General features: G+C 36.0%; 1 protein-coding gene across 1 annotated transcript in view; it reads right to left on the bottom strand.

The window, feature by feature from the left end:
* Positions 1-326: 326 nt before the first annotated feature.
* The window catches only part of LOC127872243 (regulating synaptic membrane exocytosis protein 2-like), a 173,315-nt gene continuing 153,002 nt past the window's right edge, over positions 327-20,639 (bottom strand). The window contains exons 15-28 of the mRNA XM_052415573.1: positions 20,220-20,272; positions 16,607-16,689; positions 15,543-15,724; positions 14,591-14,684; positions 12,234-12,397; positions 11,651-11,835; positions 10,284-10,352; positions 9,443-9,541; positions 8,246-8,365; positions 7,428-7,533; positions 6,441-6,535; positions 5,139-5,252; positions 3,846-3,988; positions 327-2,907 (exon numbers count right to left, since the gene is read on the bottom strand). Coding sequence (XP_052271533.1) covers positions 2,740-2,907; positions 3,846-3,988; positions 5,139-5,252; positions 6,441-6,535; positions 7,428-7,533; positions 8,246-8,365; positions 9,443-9,541; positions 10,284-10,352; positions 11,651-11,835; positions 12,234-12,397; positions 14,591-14,684; positions 15,543-15,724; positions 16,607-16,689; positions 20,220-20,272 — 1,675 coding nt within the window. The 3' untranslated portion in view covers positions 327-2,739. The remainder of the gene's footprint in view (positions 2,908-3,845; positions 3,989-5,138; positions 5,253-6,440; positions 6,536-7,427; positions 7,534-8,245; positions 8,366-9,442; positions 9,542-10,283; positions 10,353-11,650; positions 11,836-12,233; positions 12,398-14,590; positions 14,685-15,542; positions 15,725-16,606; positions 16,690-20,219; positions 20,273-20,639) is intronic.

The raw sequence follows: 20,639 nt of genomic DNA on the forward strand, positions 1-20,639 counted from the left end.
TAAATGCGTTCAAGTGTTCATATAAACTTTCCAATCACATCAAAAGCTCGTATGCGTTGTATATCTCACGATGCTTTAGAAAAATCAAGTTATTATAATGACTTGATCAAACGGTTTGCTACGTACTATATGGCGCACCGAATATCGTTGGAGTTAGTAGGTTAACTGCCGTCGTTAACATGACTAACATTAAATACTGTTTATAACGGCATAATGTATACACTAAAACAAAATATATAATAATTAAAAACTTAAATAATTGAGCTGTATAAGAACGTCAGCATCGTTTCAATTAATTTTTATTCGAATATGTCAATAGTGTCAATACATTGAATGTTCTGAATACATAAATATTAAAAAAATATGTTTGTTCACGTTTGCATTGAATGAGAAGTCAATATCAAAAAGATAATGTATAAATACTGATATAATGTGTACATCAGGGTTATGTTTATTTTAAGAGTTTAATACTGCTCGAAGGAGTTTGTAAGTTCTAATTACGTCTGATTTGTATTTAATATTCACACATTATATTGAGCAAAACACATGCAAACATAGCCAAAGGCATACTAGTATTCTTATATAAAACAGTACACGAACAGAACATTTAAACAAATGATTAAATTCATACATAAATATAAAATATAAACTGACAGTCGATTGAACGTGTTAAGTACTCATATCACTTGTCTTTATTCTGAGCAAACATAACATTACCACAACCTTTATTCTATTATGTAGATATAATCTAAACGTTTCAACATGTTAATTGAAGCGATATGGAATTGTGTTATTGCAGTACATGTTATCGGTATTATCCATGCTTTGTATATTGTAATTCAAAATGTGGATGCAAAAATGGCGTTTCTTTATGCTATTTTTGATGACATTTTTAAAATGTCATATCTTAACACAAGTATACATATACATGTATTTGAACATTAAAAGAAATATAATAATTATATTGAACATTAAATAAAGCACCTATCAGCACCGTTCAAAGTCTTCTGATACGATATAACATTTGTCAGTATAAATGGGTACATCTAAAGCACGTAGTATTGAACATAAAATGGTCCGCTAACCAACCGTTCCCGCAAGACAGAAGATTTTGACAAATTGAGCGAATGAGACATCTCAACTTAGTAGATCAACATTGAAAAGAGAGCTTGTAATAAGCGTCCAATAAGGTCGTTAACCCTGCATTATGCAATTATAACAATGCCGTAAAAGATCGCTCTATTCAGTGACTGATCGAGTCAATATTTCTAACGAGGCAGAAAAAGTATTGATTCTCTGTCCGCACGCACTGGTCTTTATACTCGTTATGTTCTTAATATGTGTGTATCAATAATGTTTTTTCTTCTCATTTTGGTACGTATCCTCAGTGGTCTTTATTCTCTGTTCCTCTGCACCACCAGGTCTTTATTCTCTGTTCTTCTGCACCACCATGTCTTTATGCTCTGTCTTTCTGCACCATTCGGTCCTTATTCTCTGTTCTTCTGCACCACCAGGTCTGTATGCTCTGTCTTTCTCCACCATTTGGTCTTTATTCTCTGTTCTTCCGCACAACCAGGTCTTTATGCTCTGTCCTTCTGCACCATTTGGTCTTTATGCTATGTCCTTCTGCATCACCAGGTCGTTATTCTCTGTCCTTCTGCTTCCTTTGGCCTTTATGCTCTGTTCTTCTGCACCACCAGGTCTTTATTCTCTGTCTTTCTAATCATGTTGTCTTTATGGTATATTCTCCTTGTTCATTGAGGTTTTTATTCTCAGTTTGTCATCTCCTTGATGTCTTTATCTCTGTTCTTTTGATCCTTGTTGTCTTTATTCTCAATCTCACTCCCTCTTGTCGTCTTAATTTTCTGTTGTTGTTTTGGTCCGTTTTATATTTATTTTTTGTATTTCTGCTCGTGTTTGTCTTTATTCTCTCCCCTTTCTCCTTCTCGTTGTATGAATTCTCTGTCTTTCTGCTACTTGTAGTGTTTATTTTCTTTTTTTCTGTTCCTTTGAAGCCGTTATTCTGTTTCTGTCTTCTCAATGTGGTCTGTATTATTTGTGTATCCGTGCAGTCTTTAATCTCTGTCTTTCTGCTTCTTGTGATCTTTATTCTCAGTATTTCTGTTTCATGTGGTCATTCAATTCTGTCTATATGCTTCTTTAGGTCTGTATTATCTGTCTTTATGACCGCTTCTCGCACTTTCTTCTCATTGCAGTGTACATTCGCCTATTTGTCCGTCATGGTCTTTATTCTCAGTTTGTCTCTTCCTTGTCGTATTTATGTTCTGTCTTTGTGCTTATTATGGTCTTTATTATCTGCCTTTCCTATCCTTGTGTTCTTAATGCTCTGTTTGTCAGTCATGTGGTCTTAACTCTCCGTCTCTCTTCCTCTGTTGCTCTTTATTATATGTCTTTCTGTTTCTGTAGGTCTAAATTATCTGTCTTTTTGCTTCGTGTGTTCTATATTATATGTCTCATTTATTAGTAAAGAGTCTGACCATATATTTTTTTCCATGAAACACGTAACTCCATCGACATCCATTAGTTAAGCTTAACTAAGTTGTTCCTCTTAAATATGCTTAACGAAGAAACTCCTCGCACATCAAGCCACGGGAGGTAAAATCTCTCTGTGAGTAACGACCTTAAGCAGAGACAATCGACCATAATATTAAAACCGCCTTTTTACGGAAAGACAACATGACGATATGCATGTGTGTGTCGTATACACGTCGGGATCCTTTACCAATAATTAAGAGATTCTGAACTTCCTATTTCCGCTGCCCCATCCGGGAACAGTTTGTACCATGCCATGGTATGGTCGGTAAGGACGAGATTATCTAGTTTCACAATTGCCTCGCCTAGGCACTGCTTCTTGTCGAATGCCTTCTGCTTGTCCCATACATTGACCTAGTGGTATAATAATTGTATAGCATGTTAAACATCAATATTATATAATATTAAATATATAGTAAAATAAAAATCAATACAGCTTGTTCAAACCAATTCGGTTGTAATTACATAGCGTTTAAAATTGTAATGCCTTTAAAGGTATGACACAAATTGTACCCAAATATTAAAGTAATTACAAACCGATTTATTAAACAAAATAGTTTAAACAGATATTGGTATCCGGTTTGGGCAGTGGTTGGTACACACGCTGCTCGCCTTGGCGACCCATGTTCACTTTTCAATATTGCTCTAATGGCATGACGCTTATCAATAATACGTGAAGAAATCTTTACTTGCTATTTAATTTGTTGACATTCATATACTGTAACCTTGGAAAAGCATAACGTTAAGTGGCAGCAAAACTGTTTTACAATGGAACTTTCGAAAATGGAAGCATACAAATTAACATATAAATCCATCATCAACAAAGAAACATGTTTGTGTACTGAAATATTTCAAGCGAGTCTTGAAATAAAACAATTGTTTCATTATTAAACGTTTTAACTTTGCATTTTAGAATGGGTAATGTTAACTGGTATGTTACTAAACGTTCAAGAAAAGACCTTGTAAAGGTGCTTTGTAAAATGGCCATTGTAAACATCGATTTTTTGGAATTAGATTTTTAACTGCGACTATGGAGAATGATACTTGTTAAAATTACACGATTGTATTGGATACTTGAGATAATTAACGTAAATGAGCCTCGTTCTGAAAAAACGGGGCTTAATGCATGAACGTACATTGTCGTCCCAGAATTGTTTGTGCAGGCTTATCAAAAACGCCACTTTTCGCATGAACTATATTTTGCGTATTCCGACAGCACAGGCTAATCTGGGACGACACTTTCGCAAATGCATTAAGAAGACGTTTTTCCCCATAGAGAGACTCAAATGTACCTTTATACAACGGCCGTGGATGTTACAAGCGGAGTATCGTATAGTCTTCCTGTACATAGGGTCGAAGCTCATCCTCACGGTCTGAGTTTTCTTCTTCTGCACCGTCTTGGCGCCTTCCACCAAGTACGTCTTCACGTACGTGTCTGAAACACAGCATCAAATGAGTCGCGTTCTGAGAAAACTGAGCTTAATGCATGAGCGTAAAGTGTCGTTCAAGATTAGCCTGTGCAGTCCGTACAGGCTAATCAGGGACGACACTTTCCGCCTTAACTGGATTTACGTGTAGAAGAGACTTCCTTTATACGGAAAATACCATAAAAGCGGAAAGTGTCGTCCCTGATTAGCAAGTGCGGACTGCACAGGCTAATCTGGGACGACACTTTACGCACATGCATTATGCCCAGTTTTTTCAGAACGCGACTCAAATTAATGAGGCCAGACAATCATTATTGTGGAATAATTTTGTGAAATACTCTTGCTCAGACTGGCCTGTGCTACAACTATATTCTATGAACATGCATTAAGCCCAGATTTCCTGTGCTACAACTCTATTCTATGAACATGCATTAAGCCCAGATATCCTGTGCTACAACTATATTCTATGAACATGCATTAAGCCCAGATTTCCTGTGCTACAACTATATTCTATGAACATGCATTAAGCCCAGATTTCCTGTGCTACAACTATATTCTATGAACATGCATTAAGCCCAGATTTCCTGTGCTACAACTATATTCTATGAACATGCATTAAGCCCAGATATCCTGTGCTACAACTATATTCTATGAACATGCATTAAGCCCAGATTTCCTGTGCTACAACTATATTCTATGAACATGCATTAAGCCCAGATTTCCTGTGCTACAACTATATTCTATGAACATGCATTAATCCCAGATTTCCTGTGCTACAACTCTATTCTATGAACATGCATTAAGCCCAGATTTCCCAGAACGCGGCTCATATAATCGCAAAGATGACCGAGAGTAGTTATACCGTAACAGACGATGTGTGCTTTATTTCGTTGAAACAATAGTCTATCCCTTGATGTGACGCGACGAGTTTCAACAAACCCGCATTTGTTGAAGGATTACATTCCATTTATTCTCAGGCGAAAATATCACCAACTGTTATTTTTAAAATTCACAAACAAAACTCTAATTCTCTTCTGTATAAAATGGTGTAAACGCTTAACATGTGACATCCACAAGCGATGCTTGGATAATATTGTGAATACACTTGCATGTATTCAGATGGACATTTGCGGTAAAGCATATATAAGCCAATATTACCTGGCGGATGGCTAAGGCCACTTCTCTTAAGGCCCTTCACGACGACGATATCTATCTCGAGCTGGCCCTTCGAGACCATAAACCCCATTTTGATGTCCCCACACACGCTGGTCTCTGAAAGTATTTAACAATCGTTAGAATTGTCATTTCATTCTATATCTTGTTTAATGTTCTCTTCAAGCCTAAAACGTTTGACGAATACTTGCATTTTCTAAATATATGGCATGTGTCGATATAGTTTAACTTGTTGATTGCGTTTTTAATGTTTTCACTCTTTAAAAGCGCAACAACATGAAGCAATACATTGTATACATCTATTCATTGAAATGTGATTGCCTTTCCAAAACGAATGTATCAAAATGAGTGTTTTGACTTTGAAAGAAAATTTACTACAAAATGGTCAAATGGGTTTTAACAATCGTGTTGTTCGTTGCGTATAGCTTTGATTGAACACACTCACATAGCACACGTGATTGTATTCCTGTAGCCAAAAGACAATTTGCTTAAAAGTAAGCCTGACAGACCAATACACTTCAATCTTTTGATATTATATACATGATATTTGTTGGATTTGGTGGAATGGCGAGATGCACGAGAAAACATATAAATAATATAACCAACAATTGCGTTTTTTTTTAATTTAATGCTTTTATTGAAATAATGACGTCGTAACGCAATGCAGACGACGACACGTCACCGTGTAGCAGTGGAAACTATCGAGCACTTTCCTTGTTAATTTCACTGTTTGAAACAGTGAATTATCAGTTTTAATGCACTGATGTTTCTCTATAAACCACCGGAAAGCATAACATAAATATAACTTTTTTATACACTTTTTCAGATAATTGCTCTCTTAATTGCTCTGGAAAATATTTCCGCCCAGTTACGATAACGGTCGTTATTTATATAACGTAAGTGTCAAAACTTAAAAAAAAATACTTGTTAATAGTAAACTAGAAGGCAATCTTAAAACGCCTCAATATTGTATTAGAATGTTGTTCGTTACATTAACCCATTTATGCCTAGTAGTACTCTCCCATCCTTCTAATTGGATCAATGTATTTCCAAAATAAGGGATGACTAGTACATGTATATTTATTTCTATTATAAAAATATTGTTTACAGAAAATCCTTTAAGCAAACAGCGCATCATGCGGCGTCTCATCTGTGAATACGCTGTTTGCCAATGCCTTTTTCTAGACGCTATGCATAAATGAGTTTATTGTATTTATGTCTGAAGTAAATTAGCTATTGGCTGAACAGTTCACGTGTTGTTCGACCGGGATTCAGAACTGTTCGTACCGTACGCCGGTTTAGGGCACACTTGACCGGGACCCAGTATTGACGTGATGTCGTCGCCATCAGGGGGCGGTCGGTCAGGGCTGGGGCTCTCGTGGCTAAGAGACAAAACAAGCGCATAACAAGTCCATACTATCCTTGCTCTGGGAAAATGTGTTTTAATGCATGCGCGTGAAATGTTGTCCGAGAGTAGCCTGTACCGTATACACAGGTTAATCAGGGACGACATTCTCCGCCTAATCTGCATTTTCACTTGGAGAAGTCTTTCAATGAACACTAGCATTATGAAGTACATGCCGTCCCTTAAAAGTCTATGCGAACTGCAAACGCTGACCAAAGACAACACTTAACGCACTTAGCCCCGTTTTTCCAAAGCGAGACTCTTATTTAGTTACAATATAGCACACACAAGACACCACATTTTCATAAAATTTCAGGTATGTTTGTATGTAAATGTTTATTTTGATAGCGATGCATTTGTGTCAAGCTAAAGCACATCAAAAAGAGAAATTAAATACTTAGATTTGAATATTCAGAATTGTATGATGAATTATTAGCTTAAAGTTATTTTTATACATAATTACGCAAACACAAAGTGCCAAGAATATTGACGTACCTTTTTACTATTTTAATGTTTCATGATTTAATATTTTTTTAACAATTAATAAAAACAATTTCATGCTAGTTGTTATTATTCGTCATACACAATTGTACTTGAAAAAAGCTTACACTAAAACAACAACGCTATGCTTAACCCATTCATGCCTAGCGTCCTGAAAAAAGGACATTGCAAACAGCGTAGACCCAGATGAGACGCCGCATAATGCGGCGTCTCCTCTGGGTCTGCGCTGTTTGCTTAAAGAAATTTATGTAAGAAATATTCTAAATATAGAAATAAATATACTAGACATCCCTAATTTTGGAAATAAATTGATCCAACTAAGAAGGATGGGAGAGTCCACTGGGCATAAATGGGTTAAACGTTCTAACCTGTCATCATCATCATCATCATCAAATGCGTCGAATCCCATCTTGGACAACTTTTTCATATGACGTTTGGGTGGGAACATAGAATGTAGTGATTGAGCTGCATCAGCTGTCATAAGAACGATACATCTTTTTATGCATATTGAAATACTATTTGAAATAACAAGCGATGAAATGACCATACTGCAAAGCCGCCTTCATGGTCAAACTACAGTATTTTGTAATGTGTCGTTTTTACAAAAATGCACTCGCCTTCGTTATGTAGAACGACAAATGGCATTTTGTATACTACAATGAGTCAAAGAAAATAAACGTTTTGAACTATCGTATCATAAATAAAAAATATACATGTAATGCTCTACTTGCAAAATAAACACTCAATATAATAACTGCAAATTGTTGATGCATCTAAATGTTGGATGTTTATGAGTAATATACATACATATATATATGTCTAATAAGGTAGTTTGCTAACGCATAACGATCTTATTATTAAAGGTGTATATTTATTAACGCACAAGTATTAGTCGCGCTCTGGTAAAACAGGGTTTAATGCATGTGTGTCACGTGTCGTCCCAGATAAGCCGGTTCAATTCGCACTGGCTCATCAAGGATGACACTCTCCGGTTAAACTGGATATTCGCTAAGAAGTGACCTCGTTTAAACGAACCAATGCCATTAAGGTGGAGGTGCCCTCCTTTAAGCCTGTTAGGACTTTACAGGCTTATCTGGGACGACACTTAACGCATATGAATTAAATTCCGTTTTATCATAACGAGGCTTATTTTCATTTCCATTAATCCACCCGTACATTCCCTTACACTGTCTTAGTTCAAAGGAGTGTCGGGTGTGTTTTGCTTGTTCCGGTGTCAGTAGGTTGTTTGTCCTGATATCGGCCGCACTCAGACTTCGAAGAATTGGATCGGTCGGACCGTGGCCTTCTGCAGGTGCAATGCAACAAACATATGTGTCTTGTTCTGTGAAAGCTGGGCGTAATGCATGTGCGTAAAGTGTCGTCCTAGATTAGCCTGTGCAGTCCGCACAGGCTAATCAGGGACGACACTTTCCGCCTAAACTTGATTTTCGGTAAGGAGGGACTTCCTTGAAACTAAAAATACCGTAAAAGCGGAATGTGTCGTTCCTGATTAGCCTGTGCGGACTGCACAGGCTAATCTGGGACGACGCTTTACGCACATGCATTATTACCAGCTTTCACAAAACAAGACACATATTGTAGTAGGAAAAGGGTAAGACGTAATAATTGGTCAAATTTTAAAACAGCTTTTAATTAAAACTAAATTGCTTTAAGTGTATCAATGTTTATATTCATTAATATGTTCGACAATAAATTGGCCACCCTTCCCCTGTGTCTGTATATCCGGTACGATTTTCCTTCGGGTAGGTACGATTTTATCCAAAACACAGTTTACCACACGTTATTTCCGTTGTTGAAGTACACTTTTTCCCTTACAGCGTTATCTTTTATACCAGCTTTTACAATGGCGATATAAAAGAATGCACATACAAAAAAACGTGACTACATCTTGATATGTTTAAATGACAATATAATTGTACGCATATATCATTACTTATCGGTTGAAATGTATATATGCAAAACATGTAAACGTTCTATAATTTCAAATATGCGGTTGTGTAAAGAACGAGAGCATTTAGAAAAGGTGTAAAAAAACAAGACGGACCTATCATAGTACCATAAATTGTTTGGGAATAAAAATCAAACATATTAAAGCCTGCATACCTCAGAACGCTTATTTACATAACTACACGCTATCACGTGAAAAAATATGCACGACAAAAATTGTACATAGCCTTTTTATATGAAATAGAAACACTATTTAACTGACCTCTACATAGAGATTTCTTAAGATGACAAGGGCCTGTAATCGTCCAGCATAAAATAATGTGGTATATTCGATTGACGAGTCTTTCCCAGTCGCATATACCGGATAGTTTTTGCAATGGCTCACTCGTGCTATGTGAATACTGTTTAAACTTACCATACTCGTGTTTGTGGCCTAGTCCAAGGTTGTTGGAGATCCTGGTTACAATGCCGATCTTTCGCTTTACAAGAGAAGTGAAACTAGAGTTGATTTTAACTGAAATTAACAGGGGACTGGTTTAAGTATTGTTTCACTTTATTTTTTGGATAATATCATTATATTTCAAAGATAAACAGTTATAGTAGACGCTTCTACTCCAACGAGAAGTCTACACGCTAAATCGTCGATTATATTGTGTGCGATATAGGGCACAGACTTGCATTACTGATCTTAATGGATTAGACAATATGAAAACAACATTGTATTGATTGTAAAACATGGCTTTCGGTGACGTGTTCACTATAAATACAGTTTCATTTTTTACATATTAAAAGAGCAACAGCAAATTTAAAAGGTTTAGTAGTTTCACTTCCTTTTTTATATATAATTTATAATTACATGTATATATATCTTTAGGAAACATATAAAGTAGCATGCCCTATTTATCTGACATGGATCCTCATTGGGGATGCATTTAAAGTAAGACAAACGATAGTCACGAAATGCGATGTTCCTAGTTTTAGTATTCACTTCACGACTTCTCTGTTATTTTGCTGGTTTTTTTCTGAATACTTAAAATACCGAAATAAACAACTTAGAACGCTCTGGGAAAACCGGGCTTTTCGTGTAAAGGAAGTCTCTTAACAGCGGAAGTGTTGCCCCTCACTATCCTGTGCGGACTGTGCACAGGCTGATAAGTGACGTCACTTTACGCACATGCATTTAGCCGTATTTTCCCAGATCGTGTCTCAAAATTTTGATGTACCATTATTTACTGAAAACGCAGTATTTAACGCACATTCGTTACTTGTCGGTGAATGTTGCGGCGAAGATTGGGCCGATGACGACATATCCACCCTTTCTCGACCTACAATGTAATAACTTCTAAATGTAAGTATTTTTTCCTAAAATAATGTTTTTATGTACGTGTTCGCAAAATGGTGTGATATTGTCTATGCAAACATTAATTTTACAATATAATATATTTAACACTTTTAAGAAATCAAGCTTTTGTGTACGGATTTAGGTTTAAGTTACATGATAAAACTGGACCTGAAACAAATTCATAATCAATATGATAGTTGTATTAGTAATAATGACAGTACAAGAATTAACACAATCATAAATGAGACTCATATAGTACAATGTGAAAACACACATATTGGCCTCACTCTGTGCAAAAGGGGGTTGAATGCATGTGCGTTAAGTGTCGTCCCAGATTAGCCTGTGCAGTTTGCACAAGCTAATCAGGGACGACACTTTCCGCTTAAACTGGATTTTCGTCAAGAAGGGTTTTCTTTTCATTGAAAAATACAATAAAGCGGAAAGTGTATTCCCTGATAAGCCTGTGCAGACTATACACACTAATCTGGGACGACACTTAACGCACATGAATTAATCCCCCTTTCAACAGAGCGAGGCTCATAATTATTTAATATTCACTATGAAAATATTCCAACACAAACACATCTATGTCTATAAAAATCTTATTCCTTAGGGATTTAACGCCAAATGGTTGACACATTCGACAGCATTATATATATATATACTATAATCGTTTAAAATATGTAACGTTTAAAAGAGTTAGCGGATTGAGAAAATATACGGATACTTGTTGGTTATTATATTATCAATGTGAGTGTCTAGTTTGTGCTTATATCGTAGAAAACGGTTGTATTGACATGTCCGGAGATCGCTTATGGTTGAACATTTGAAATAATCATAATTTATTTTGCTTGATAGCGCTTTGTACTACTTTGTAACTCTGTAATTATCTTATGAATTGAGTCTTTTTCTGGGATAACTGGGCTTAATGCATTTGCGTAAAATGTCGGAACAGATGCAGCCCGCACAGGCTAATCAAAAACAACACTTTCCGCATTAAAGGAATTTTTCGTTTGATGAAGTCTCTTCCATACGAATATCCAGTCTTAGCGGAAAGTGTCGTCCATGAATAGTCTGTGCGGGTTGCAAAGGCTTATTTGGAACGGCACTTACGCTCTTGCATAAAGCCCAGTTTGAACTAGTGATGTTCTATTATATAGGACAACTCAGTGACGGCCAAGGTTCATCTTTGTGGACATACAATGCAGACAAGACGACTCAATGACGGTCAAGATTTATCCCCATGGACCTACCAACCACTCTGAAGACAGGGCAACTCACCTGGGCTCCTCTTGCCAAGCAGTAGCTCCTTGACCTTATCATGGGCACCGGACTTTGGTGGCTGCCCCTCCCGCCCCGTTGAAACGGAACTGCGAGGAGACGGGTCGAGGCTGGGAAAGAAACTCGAGGTTTCAATGGAGGTCGCGGGACTGAGCGCCGAGTCGGACAAGGAGAACGATTTCTTGCTGTAACGTTGAAGCAGACTTGTTATACATATCAAGCAAGGACATAGAAGTATGAGTGTTTGCAATATTAATATTTACACTTGTTGTTGATTATACTTGTTGAAAAAAAAAGACAATAAAATACGCGATTTGTGACGGGACTTACTACTTTCTACCTATAAATAATACATTTTTGATTATAAAAAGAAAAGGCTTCAAAATATATCAAATAAGCGATGAGACACAAACTAGAGGGTCTAATGTCGACATACAGTATATATGGATAGTGTATGGGTTTTGTACCGTGCATTTGTTTCTATCTGTGAATTTTGCAATTACAAATAAATAGTAGGATGTCTAAATAGGAAAACACATAAAAATACGATTTATACAAAGCAAAACTGGTCCCTTATGTTTACCGAAAAGGAAGGGGAGAACTGTTATCGTCGTGATCTTCCAGATTGTAGCAGTTGACTGAATTGTTGATTTTAGCCTCACCAAGATCTAGAAGGATTTCCCCTAGAAACTCGTCGTCATGTTCCTTCGTCTTCCAGAAAGTCACCTCCAATGCCAGGGAGCTCAGCTAAAATGTGTTCATGTGCATTAGTAACAGGGAGCTTAGCTAAAATGTGTTTATGTGCACTAGCAACAGTGAGCTCTGCTAAAATGTGTTCATGTGCATTAGCAACCGTGAACTCTGCTAAAATGTGTTCATGTGCATTAGCAACAGTGAGCTCTGTTAAAATGTGTTCATGTGCATTAGCAACAGTGAGCTCTGCTATAATGTGTGCATGTGCATTAGCAACAGTGAGCTCTGCTAAAATATATTCATGTGCATAAGCAACAGTGAGCTCTGCTAAAATGTGTTCATGTGCATTAGCAACAGTGAGCTCTGCTAAAATGTGTTCATGTGCATAAGCAACAGTGAGCTCTGCTAAAAAGTGTTCATGTGCATTGGCAACAGTGAGCTCTGCTAAAATGTGTTCATGTGCATTAGCAACAGTGAGCTCTGCTAAAATGTGTTCATGTGCATTAGCATCAGTGAGCTTTGCTAAAATGTGTTCAAGTGCATTAGCAACAGTGAGCTCTGCTAAAATGTGTTCAAGTGCATTAGCAACAGTGAGCTCTGCTTAAATGTGTTCATGTGCATTAGCAACAGTGAGCTCTGCTTAAATGTGTTCATGTGCATTAGCAACAGTGAGCTCTGCTAAAATGTGTCCATGTGCATTAGCAACAGTGAGCTCAGCTATAATGTGTTCATGTGCATTAACAACAGTAAGCTCTGCTTAAATGTGTTCATGTGCATTAGCAACAGTGAGCTCTGCTAAAATGTGTTCATGTGCATTAGCAACAGTGAGCTCTGCTAAAATGTGTTCAAGTGCATTAGCAACAGTAAGCTCTGCTAAAATGTGTTCATGTGCATTAGCAACAGTAAGCTCTGCTATAATGTGTTCATGTGCATTAACAACAGTGAGCTTTGCTAAAATGTGTTCAAGTGCATTAGCAACAGTAAGCTCTGCTAAAATGTGTTCATGTGCATTAGCAACAGTGAGCTCTGCTATAATGTGTTCATGTGCATTAACAACAGTAAGCTCTGCTTAAATGTGTTCATGTGCATTAGCAACAGTGAGCCCTGCTTAAATGTGTTCATGTGCATTAGCAACAGTGAGCTCTGCTAAAATGTGTTCATGTGCATCAGCAACAGTGAGCTCTGCTAAAATGTGTTCATGTGCACTAGCAACGTGGAACTCTGTGCATTTTTTATTGTGCATTAGCAAAAGTGAGCTCTGCTTAAATGTGCTATTCGCATTAATCACACTGAACAAAAATGTCAACGAATCAAAAGAAAAGAAAATGTGTTGGCATATGACATACTCTGATATTGTAAGTGGGTAATTGCTATATATCGATCAACGATACCCTGAATTAACAAACAATTCCAAATACGCTATTTAAGCACTTGTTGTTGAAATAATTATCAAGTGTATTTAAGTATGTTTATGTCAAGTAAGATATATTTTGTTCAGATATGTACTTATGTAAGAATGATTGTAACAGCTTAAAGTTAAAATACGAAAAAGTGTACATGTATTACTTTATGCCTTTTAGATTTAAATCTTTGGGTCTAAGTTACACAAACATTACATCTGAGGCAGTGCATAAGAAATGTGCAGGGTTTTTCAAAGAGAATTTAAACTGGTTAAAGCAAGTTTTATCTGAGTTTCGTTCTGGGAAAACGGAGACTAAGTATACGCGTAAAGTATAGTCTCACATTAAAGGACGACACTTTTCGCTGTTATTGCATTTTTTTAATAAGTCTCTTCGAATAAAAAACTGCACAGGTCAATCTTGGACGACACTTTACGTTCATGCATTTAAACCCAGCAAGGCTCACAGATATAAATTTAGTGTATACTTGACAATAGTTTTTTGTATAACCGTTTTTATATTGATTTGAACAAATGTACGCAAATAAACGAATGTCACATTATTCATGTAGTACCTAAATACTTACTCAATCGACAATTCAACTCGACGCCAATTAATATCACGAAGATATATGGTAATCCTATAAGCATTGTACGTGTGAAAAGATGCAAAACATATTAACGTTTGAAAATAAAGTAGCAACAAGTACATCAATAGCATTTAAAAGATGATAATTACAAAATATATCTGGGGTTTATGAGAAAATAAGCATGCTTTGTTTCTAAAAAAACACAATAATTCTTCAAAACATTCCGAAAGATAACCATACACGTTTTATGTCACAAACCTCTGCCTGTTCAATGTTGGTGAACACAAAAGTTTCGTTCCATTGGGGTTCTTTCGTGCCGTACCGCCTTTCACTTTCCTTGGCCTCGTGCAAACTGGAATTTAGTACAGCCAGCATGAAATTTAACCGAGTCGCGAAAATGTGTCTTATATCAGATACGGCATTCGCGCAGTCTAATAAGAAGCGACCAATGTTTTGGGGTCTTAACAGCGGACAGCGTAGCTCATGAGCAGACTGCGCAAAAGCGGGGGTTGTTCTGAAGCTACAACGTCCGCATGTGTCATAAGACCTGTTTTTGCATGACACAACCCAATTGTTTTAAAACGAGTTTATAACATGTTTGATTTTTAATTGCTTTATTTTTCAAGGTTCACTATCCACAAGAAAAAAGACCAAATACAGAAAAATTGTGTAAGATGCAATGTCAGCGCATATTTATTCTTCGACGCGTTTTTACGTGTACACATTATAAGTTGATAAAACATGTCATAAACACATACAGGTTACTTAAATGTAGTTTAATGAAACAAATGCGTCAAACTTATACACAAACTGAGTATAAACGTATGCTTCTTTAACTATCGAGAGTGAGTAACAAATGCTACTTATTCTATGGACAAAAAAAATAAATTTTCAGAACGAAACAAACACAACTTTGAACTGTCCTTGTACAGGTAAAGCTATAATATATATGAGTCTCGCTCCGGGAAAACGGGGCTTATTGCATGCGAGAGAATTGTCGTTCCAGAGTAGAAAAATCAGCGACGAAACTTTTCGCCTTGACTGCATTTTCACTTAAATGAAATTCCTTTATACTAAAAGGCAGAAAGTTTCGTTCCTTATTAGCCTGTTCGGACTGCACATGCTCATCTGGGAAGACACTTTACGCACATGGAGTTATGGCCGTGTCTCAGAGAGCGGCTCAAATATATTTAACAACACGCCCACTAACGTTCTGTTCGGCAAGAGGTGAAACATCGCCAGCACGCCTTGCCCGTCTGCGTCCTTGTCTTCATCCGGGTAGACGCTCTCGGCCCGCAGTAACACAACGAGAAGGCACTGACAAGTGACGTCATAGTCAAGCTTCAGCCAGACCTTACCGTTTATCTCTTTGACTTCCCGTTTTATTTCAACCTGCAGAAAAAAATTCTTGACACAAAACATACCCTCCCACTTATTGAATTTAACATTCCATTTTTACTTCAACATGCAGGCAACAATACTTGACAATATCCTTTGCGTACGTCATACTTTTCTTTCATGACGTTGATGGTTTTGATAACTAATAATAAGAGTAACCGATACAGAAGAGCTGTGTATTATCATACTGTTATGAACAATCTAAGACGTGGCATATTTCGATATGAATAACTCTGTTCCTTGTTGATGATTTCTTTTATGATAATTGGACCGTTCTCTGTGAAAAGGGGCTTTAATGAATGTGCGGAAAGTGTTGTCCCAGATTAACCTGTGCAGTCCGCACAGTCTAATCAGGGACGACACTTTCCGTCTAAACTTGATTCTTGCTAAAAAGAGCCTTTCTTGAAACAAAAATATCATAAAAGCGGAAAGTGTCGTCCCTGATAAGCCTGTGCGGACAGCAGGCTATTCTGGGACGACACTTTACGCACATGTATTAAACTCTCTTTTCACAGAGCGCGGCTCAATTAAAGTTTATTCGTAAACGATACCTGTTCTGTGATGAACATGTCCTGTTGATTGCACAACCAGTATTTAAATTGATACAAGTTTAAACTGAAAAGCTTTTTTCGCCCCTTCATCGATTTTGTTTATGTATCCATGACGATGATGGCGTAGTTAATATGGTGTCCGCCTAGCGACCGGTTGGTCACGGGTTCAATTCCCATGATGAAGCGTTCTTAAGATTTCTCCCCAAAAAGATACATATGCACAAAAAATCGTTTTACCCAAGAAACGGACTATATAACGTTTCAATAAGCCAAAGGCTTTCGATGCAATCGAGCTAAAATAAATAGGTTTAAATTAGTATTATACCGGCGTCTTTGGTAACAGGCGTCTTTTGGACCTTCCGAACTCCAGATTATCTAGGGGAGGTGGTTCACCTGCCGTTAACGTGGCTGCAAAATACAGTAAGAGGTATAGCTCATATAACTTTATTGACGCAAAACATGAGAAACGTCATAAAGGTGTTCTTCATACCGGACAGACGCACTCCAAGTTGAACAAGGTAGCAACTTTAAGCAAAATAATTAGGGACCAAATCGATTGTTTTAGACCATAAGACTTGTATGAATTCTTAAGACAAACTAATTTCTTCAATAATATCGTGTAGCCTGCCATTAAAGAGTTTAACGTCTGTGCGTAAAAATGTGATCCTATGGTTTGAGTCTGGCTCATATATCCTTTCTCATTATTTGTCGAAGATTGATGTGTAATTCATAGCGAAGATAATTACACGCTGAAATAGACGATATAGAAGTAATAAATGATGGGACTTGACAGCGCAAGAGACGCAACTTGGTTCGGTTATTATTCGTGTCAATAAATAGTTAATAACTCTGCAGTAATGAAATAATACATATCAAACGACATGTATCACATCACATAAAAAGTATAGTTTTTGCAAAATTTATTTTACGACGATGACAGTTTAGAATTAAGTTTTTATAATATATTGCTTCAATTCAACTCAGCCGGAGGCAATAATGACAATAACGTGAATGGTTGATCCACGTATAAAATGTAACTTTTATTAAATTGCTTTATTATCTACCAAACGTAAATTGATATTGTTCCTCTTAATATCTATATCAGAAGCCTATAATGTCAACGCTGACCGCAGAATAAATGTTTTAGAAACGTCTTTTCCCCATGATTATTAAAACCATACGACTGTAACAAACACGTGAGCATTCAGAGATGTCACGTGCTCAAACACATTATGTGCCAGTCGCTATTGGATACTTAACGGCACTTAACAGAAGCCGTCATTATATGAAATCGAAAAGAAAAACCTGTTAAATTAACAGGAAATTAAAACAAAAATGCTTTTTACGCCTTCTTATCGACGTTGCCATTATCGATTTCACGTCCGTTTTGATTGTTTTTAACCCATTTAAGCCTAGTGGACTCTCCCATCCTTCTAAATTGGACCAAAATTAGTGATGTCTAGTATATTTATATCTATATTAAGAATATTTCTTACAGAAATTCCTTTGAGCAAACAGCGCAGACCCTGATGAGACACCGCATCATGCGGCGTCTCATCTGGGTCTACGCTGTTTGCTAAGACCTTTTTTCTAGACGCTAGGCATAAATGGGTTAATCAAGGATTTTGCTCATTATTACGCAAGTTCTGTTTAAATTATATACACATTTGTTATTTCAATATGCAGCAAAAAAATAAAGAATTTAATGTATACATGCGAGAGGCTTAATCAGATTACCAATCGAATAGCAAACACAAACATGGTGCAATCGTATTATCTTAACTGGCAGTGTAAAACTACACATTTGTCAATAATTAACAGAAATCTTAGTCGTCTTTTCTATTTGTAGTATATGAAAACGATGTATGGTCGACATTTAACATTTATTTCAAGCAAACTTTATAAACAAAAAGCCAGTCAGTTATTGATATAGTAAACAACGAAAAAAATGTATATCGTATCGTGGGTAATTTAATTCCAAAGATCGGCCATAAGCTTCACAATAACGTGCACATCAAAAGAAAGTCACTTGGCAAACGCAGATGTAAGATATATTTTCAGAATATTTTTCAACATACTTATGGCTGCATTCATCTTGACCCTATTGAATAATGATGATTTCGGAATACAAAATTGTATGGTTTTATTAATGGTAAGCAATCGCTTTGGATTTTTTGTTATTTGATTAAATTATGTTCATCTATAAAGGTGGAATATACCTTATAGAATATGCATTAATAAATAATGCAAACACAAATCAAACGGTTATACAAAAAGACAGGCTGTATAGAACATTTAATAACATATTTCTTAACTACAAGAGTAATTAATTTACATGAAAACCACATATTCTTAACGAAAATGTATATACTGCTTGATGATAGTTATTAATACCGACAGCCTTAAACCTTTAATTAATCTTAATTCAGTAGCTATTTGAGGCACATGCATGCCTTGTAATAAAAACTCCATATCGCTCATTATCAGGATTCATTTGGCGTGAATTTGGTCGATGTGATTGCATTAATGACAGGCCCATTTCCAGCTTTTACCAACGCTTTTAATCACTTGTCATTTATGAATAATATTCCAGTACTTAAAAATGGAATACATGAGAAATGCACGTAATTCGAGAAACTCTGTTTTTTGTAGCTTGCTTCCATAAAAAGTACATGTACTGCGTAGTAGTAGAAACCTACAATGGTTAAGAAAAGTAACGGGTATGTACAGTATGGTTTTGATTGTAAAGCCCTGAGTAATAAGATATTTTTTGACTGACTACATAGTCTTTGAACAAGCCTTGACTTTATATGACCGGGACGAAATACCGATAAGGGTTAATTACTTTTTTGCAGAATGAATTATTTAAAAAAAATGCTTACACACTAAATAGTCTTATAAATTAATTATGCTCATTAAGTTAAATAAATGTATTATCGCAGAACGTGCGTCAAAAGTTTCACAATTATTTTGATATAATTCTTCGTATTTTAATATTGTTTTCTTGTTCATGTTCACCATCCGTTACATGTTGCGTTCTGTCGTTTCTAAGCAACAATATTGAATTACTCTCAGACACCGTAATCATTTTAACAAGCTACAACCTATTACAAACGCCATTAATTGCATTTATGTTTCACCTTATACGTGATTGTTCGTATCAGATCGCATTTTCTTTCTCAACGTAAAGTTACGTCATATAATACGATATTTAAACGCCATACAAAAAATCTTAATTTTTTCATAATGTCTCGAAAAATGCGCATTACTTGGTTTTTCTTCGTCGATTTTTTTGGGCCTAACAACTCCAAATATGACGCACAATATGAATTGACAAAAAATCCGGAAATGTGTTGTTGTTTTTCTTTTGTCATTTAGGTGTTGTTTTGTTCACTGCCCGGCCGAATCGTAATAACAAACATTCTTTTTAAGTTTTTCCACATAACACAACGTATAACATACAAAGATAGAGCCAAATAGAATGTTGCATTAACCAACTACAGCTACCATAATGTTGTTGTGCATGATGTTAATAATCAATTTTCAGTAATTGTTAGCCAAGCGATTCCTTGCCATCAAGGCTCAACACAAATCTATTAGTCATATTGTGAACAACGGTCACTATCCAGACGCATTATTATTATATAATCAATTGTTGATTTTAATGTGGTAAACTTCGCGTGAATGTTGTTCCGTTGGACATATTACCAAACGATTTTCTTTAAATTATTTTGCTGTTTGAACAACAGTTAAATAACAACAACCAGGACAATCAAGTAGCTTTGAACCTGAAATATGCATACATATTCCTAGCAATATATATGTCGAAACATTTATTAAATGCTCAATTACTTCGTCCCATTATACTTTTATAATACATATATACCTGGTTTAATGATTTTATTATGACGTGTTTGACTGGTTTAATGCCTACTTACTTGACTTTATAATAACAGGATGTCTCTGTCTTGTTCGGTTTACACCGTTGTTCCTGAAACGGATACGAAGGTATAATTAAAAAGATGACATAATTTATCTCATATTTGCTTATTATCAAAACATATATTTAAGGTCGTTAATGTATAGTTTGTAACACATATAATAGATGTGAGCGAATGTGTTGTTTGTTTTGTTTATTCAGATATTCAATTTAAAAAATGATGAATTTTCAACTGGAACCCACTTAAAAGCCATTCGCTTAACCATATACATTTGTTTTATACCGCTTAAATTCACTGCCAAGGATTTTAAAGGACTTTCTTCCCTAGGTGTGCCCTTAGTTGTAGCCATTATGACATAATTTTCTGATTTGTTAATATACTACATAAAGTATGAACCTCGCTCTGGGAAAACAAGGC

This window comes from Dreissena polymorpha, chromosome 3 (assembly GCF_020536995.1).
Source record: "Dreissena polymorpha isolate Duluth1 chromosome 3, UMN_Dpol_1.0, whole genome shotgun sequence".
NCBI lineage: Eukaryota > Metazoa > Mollusca > Bivalvia > Myida > Dreissenidae > Dreissena > Dreissena polymorpha.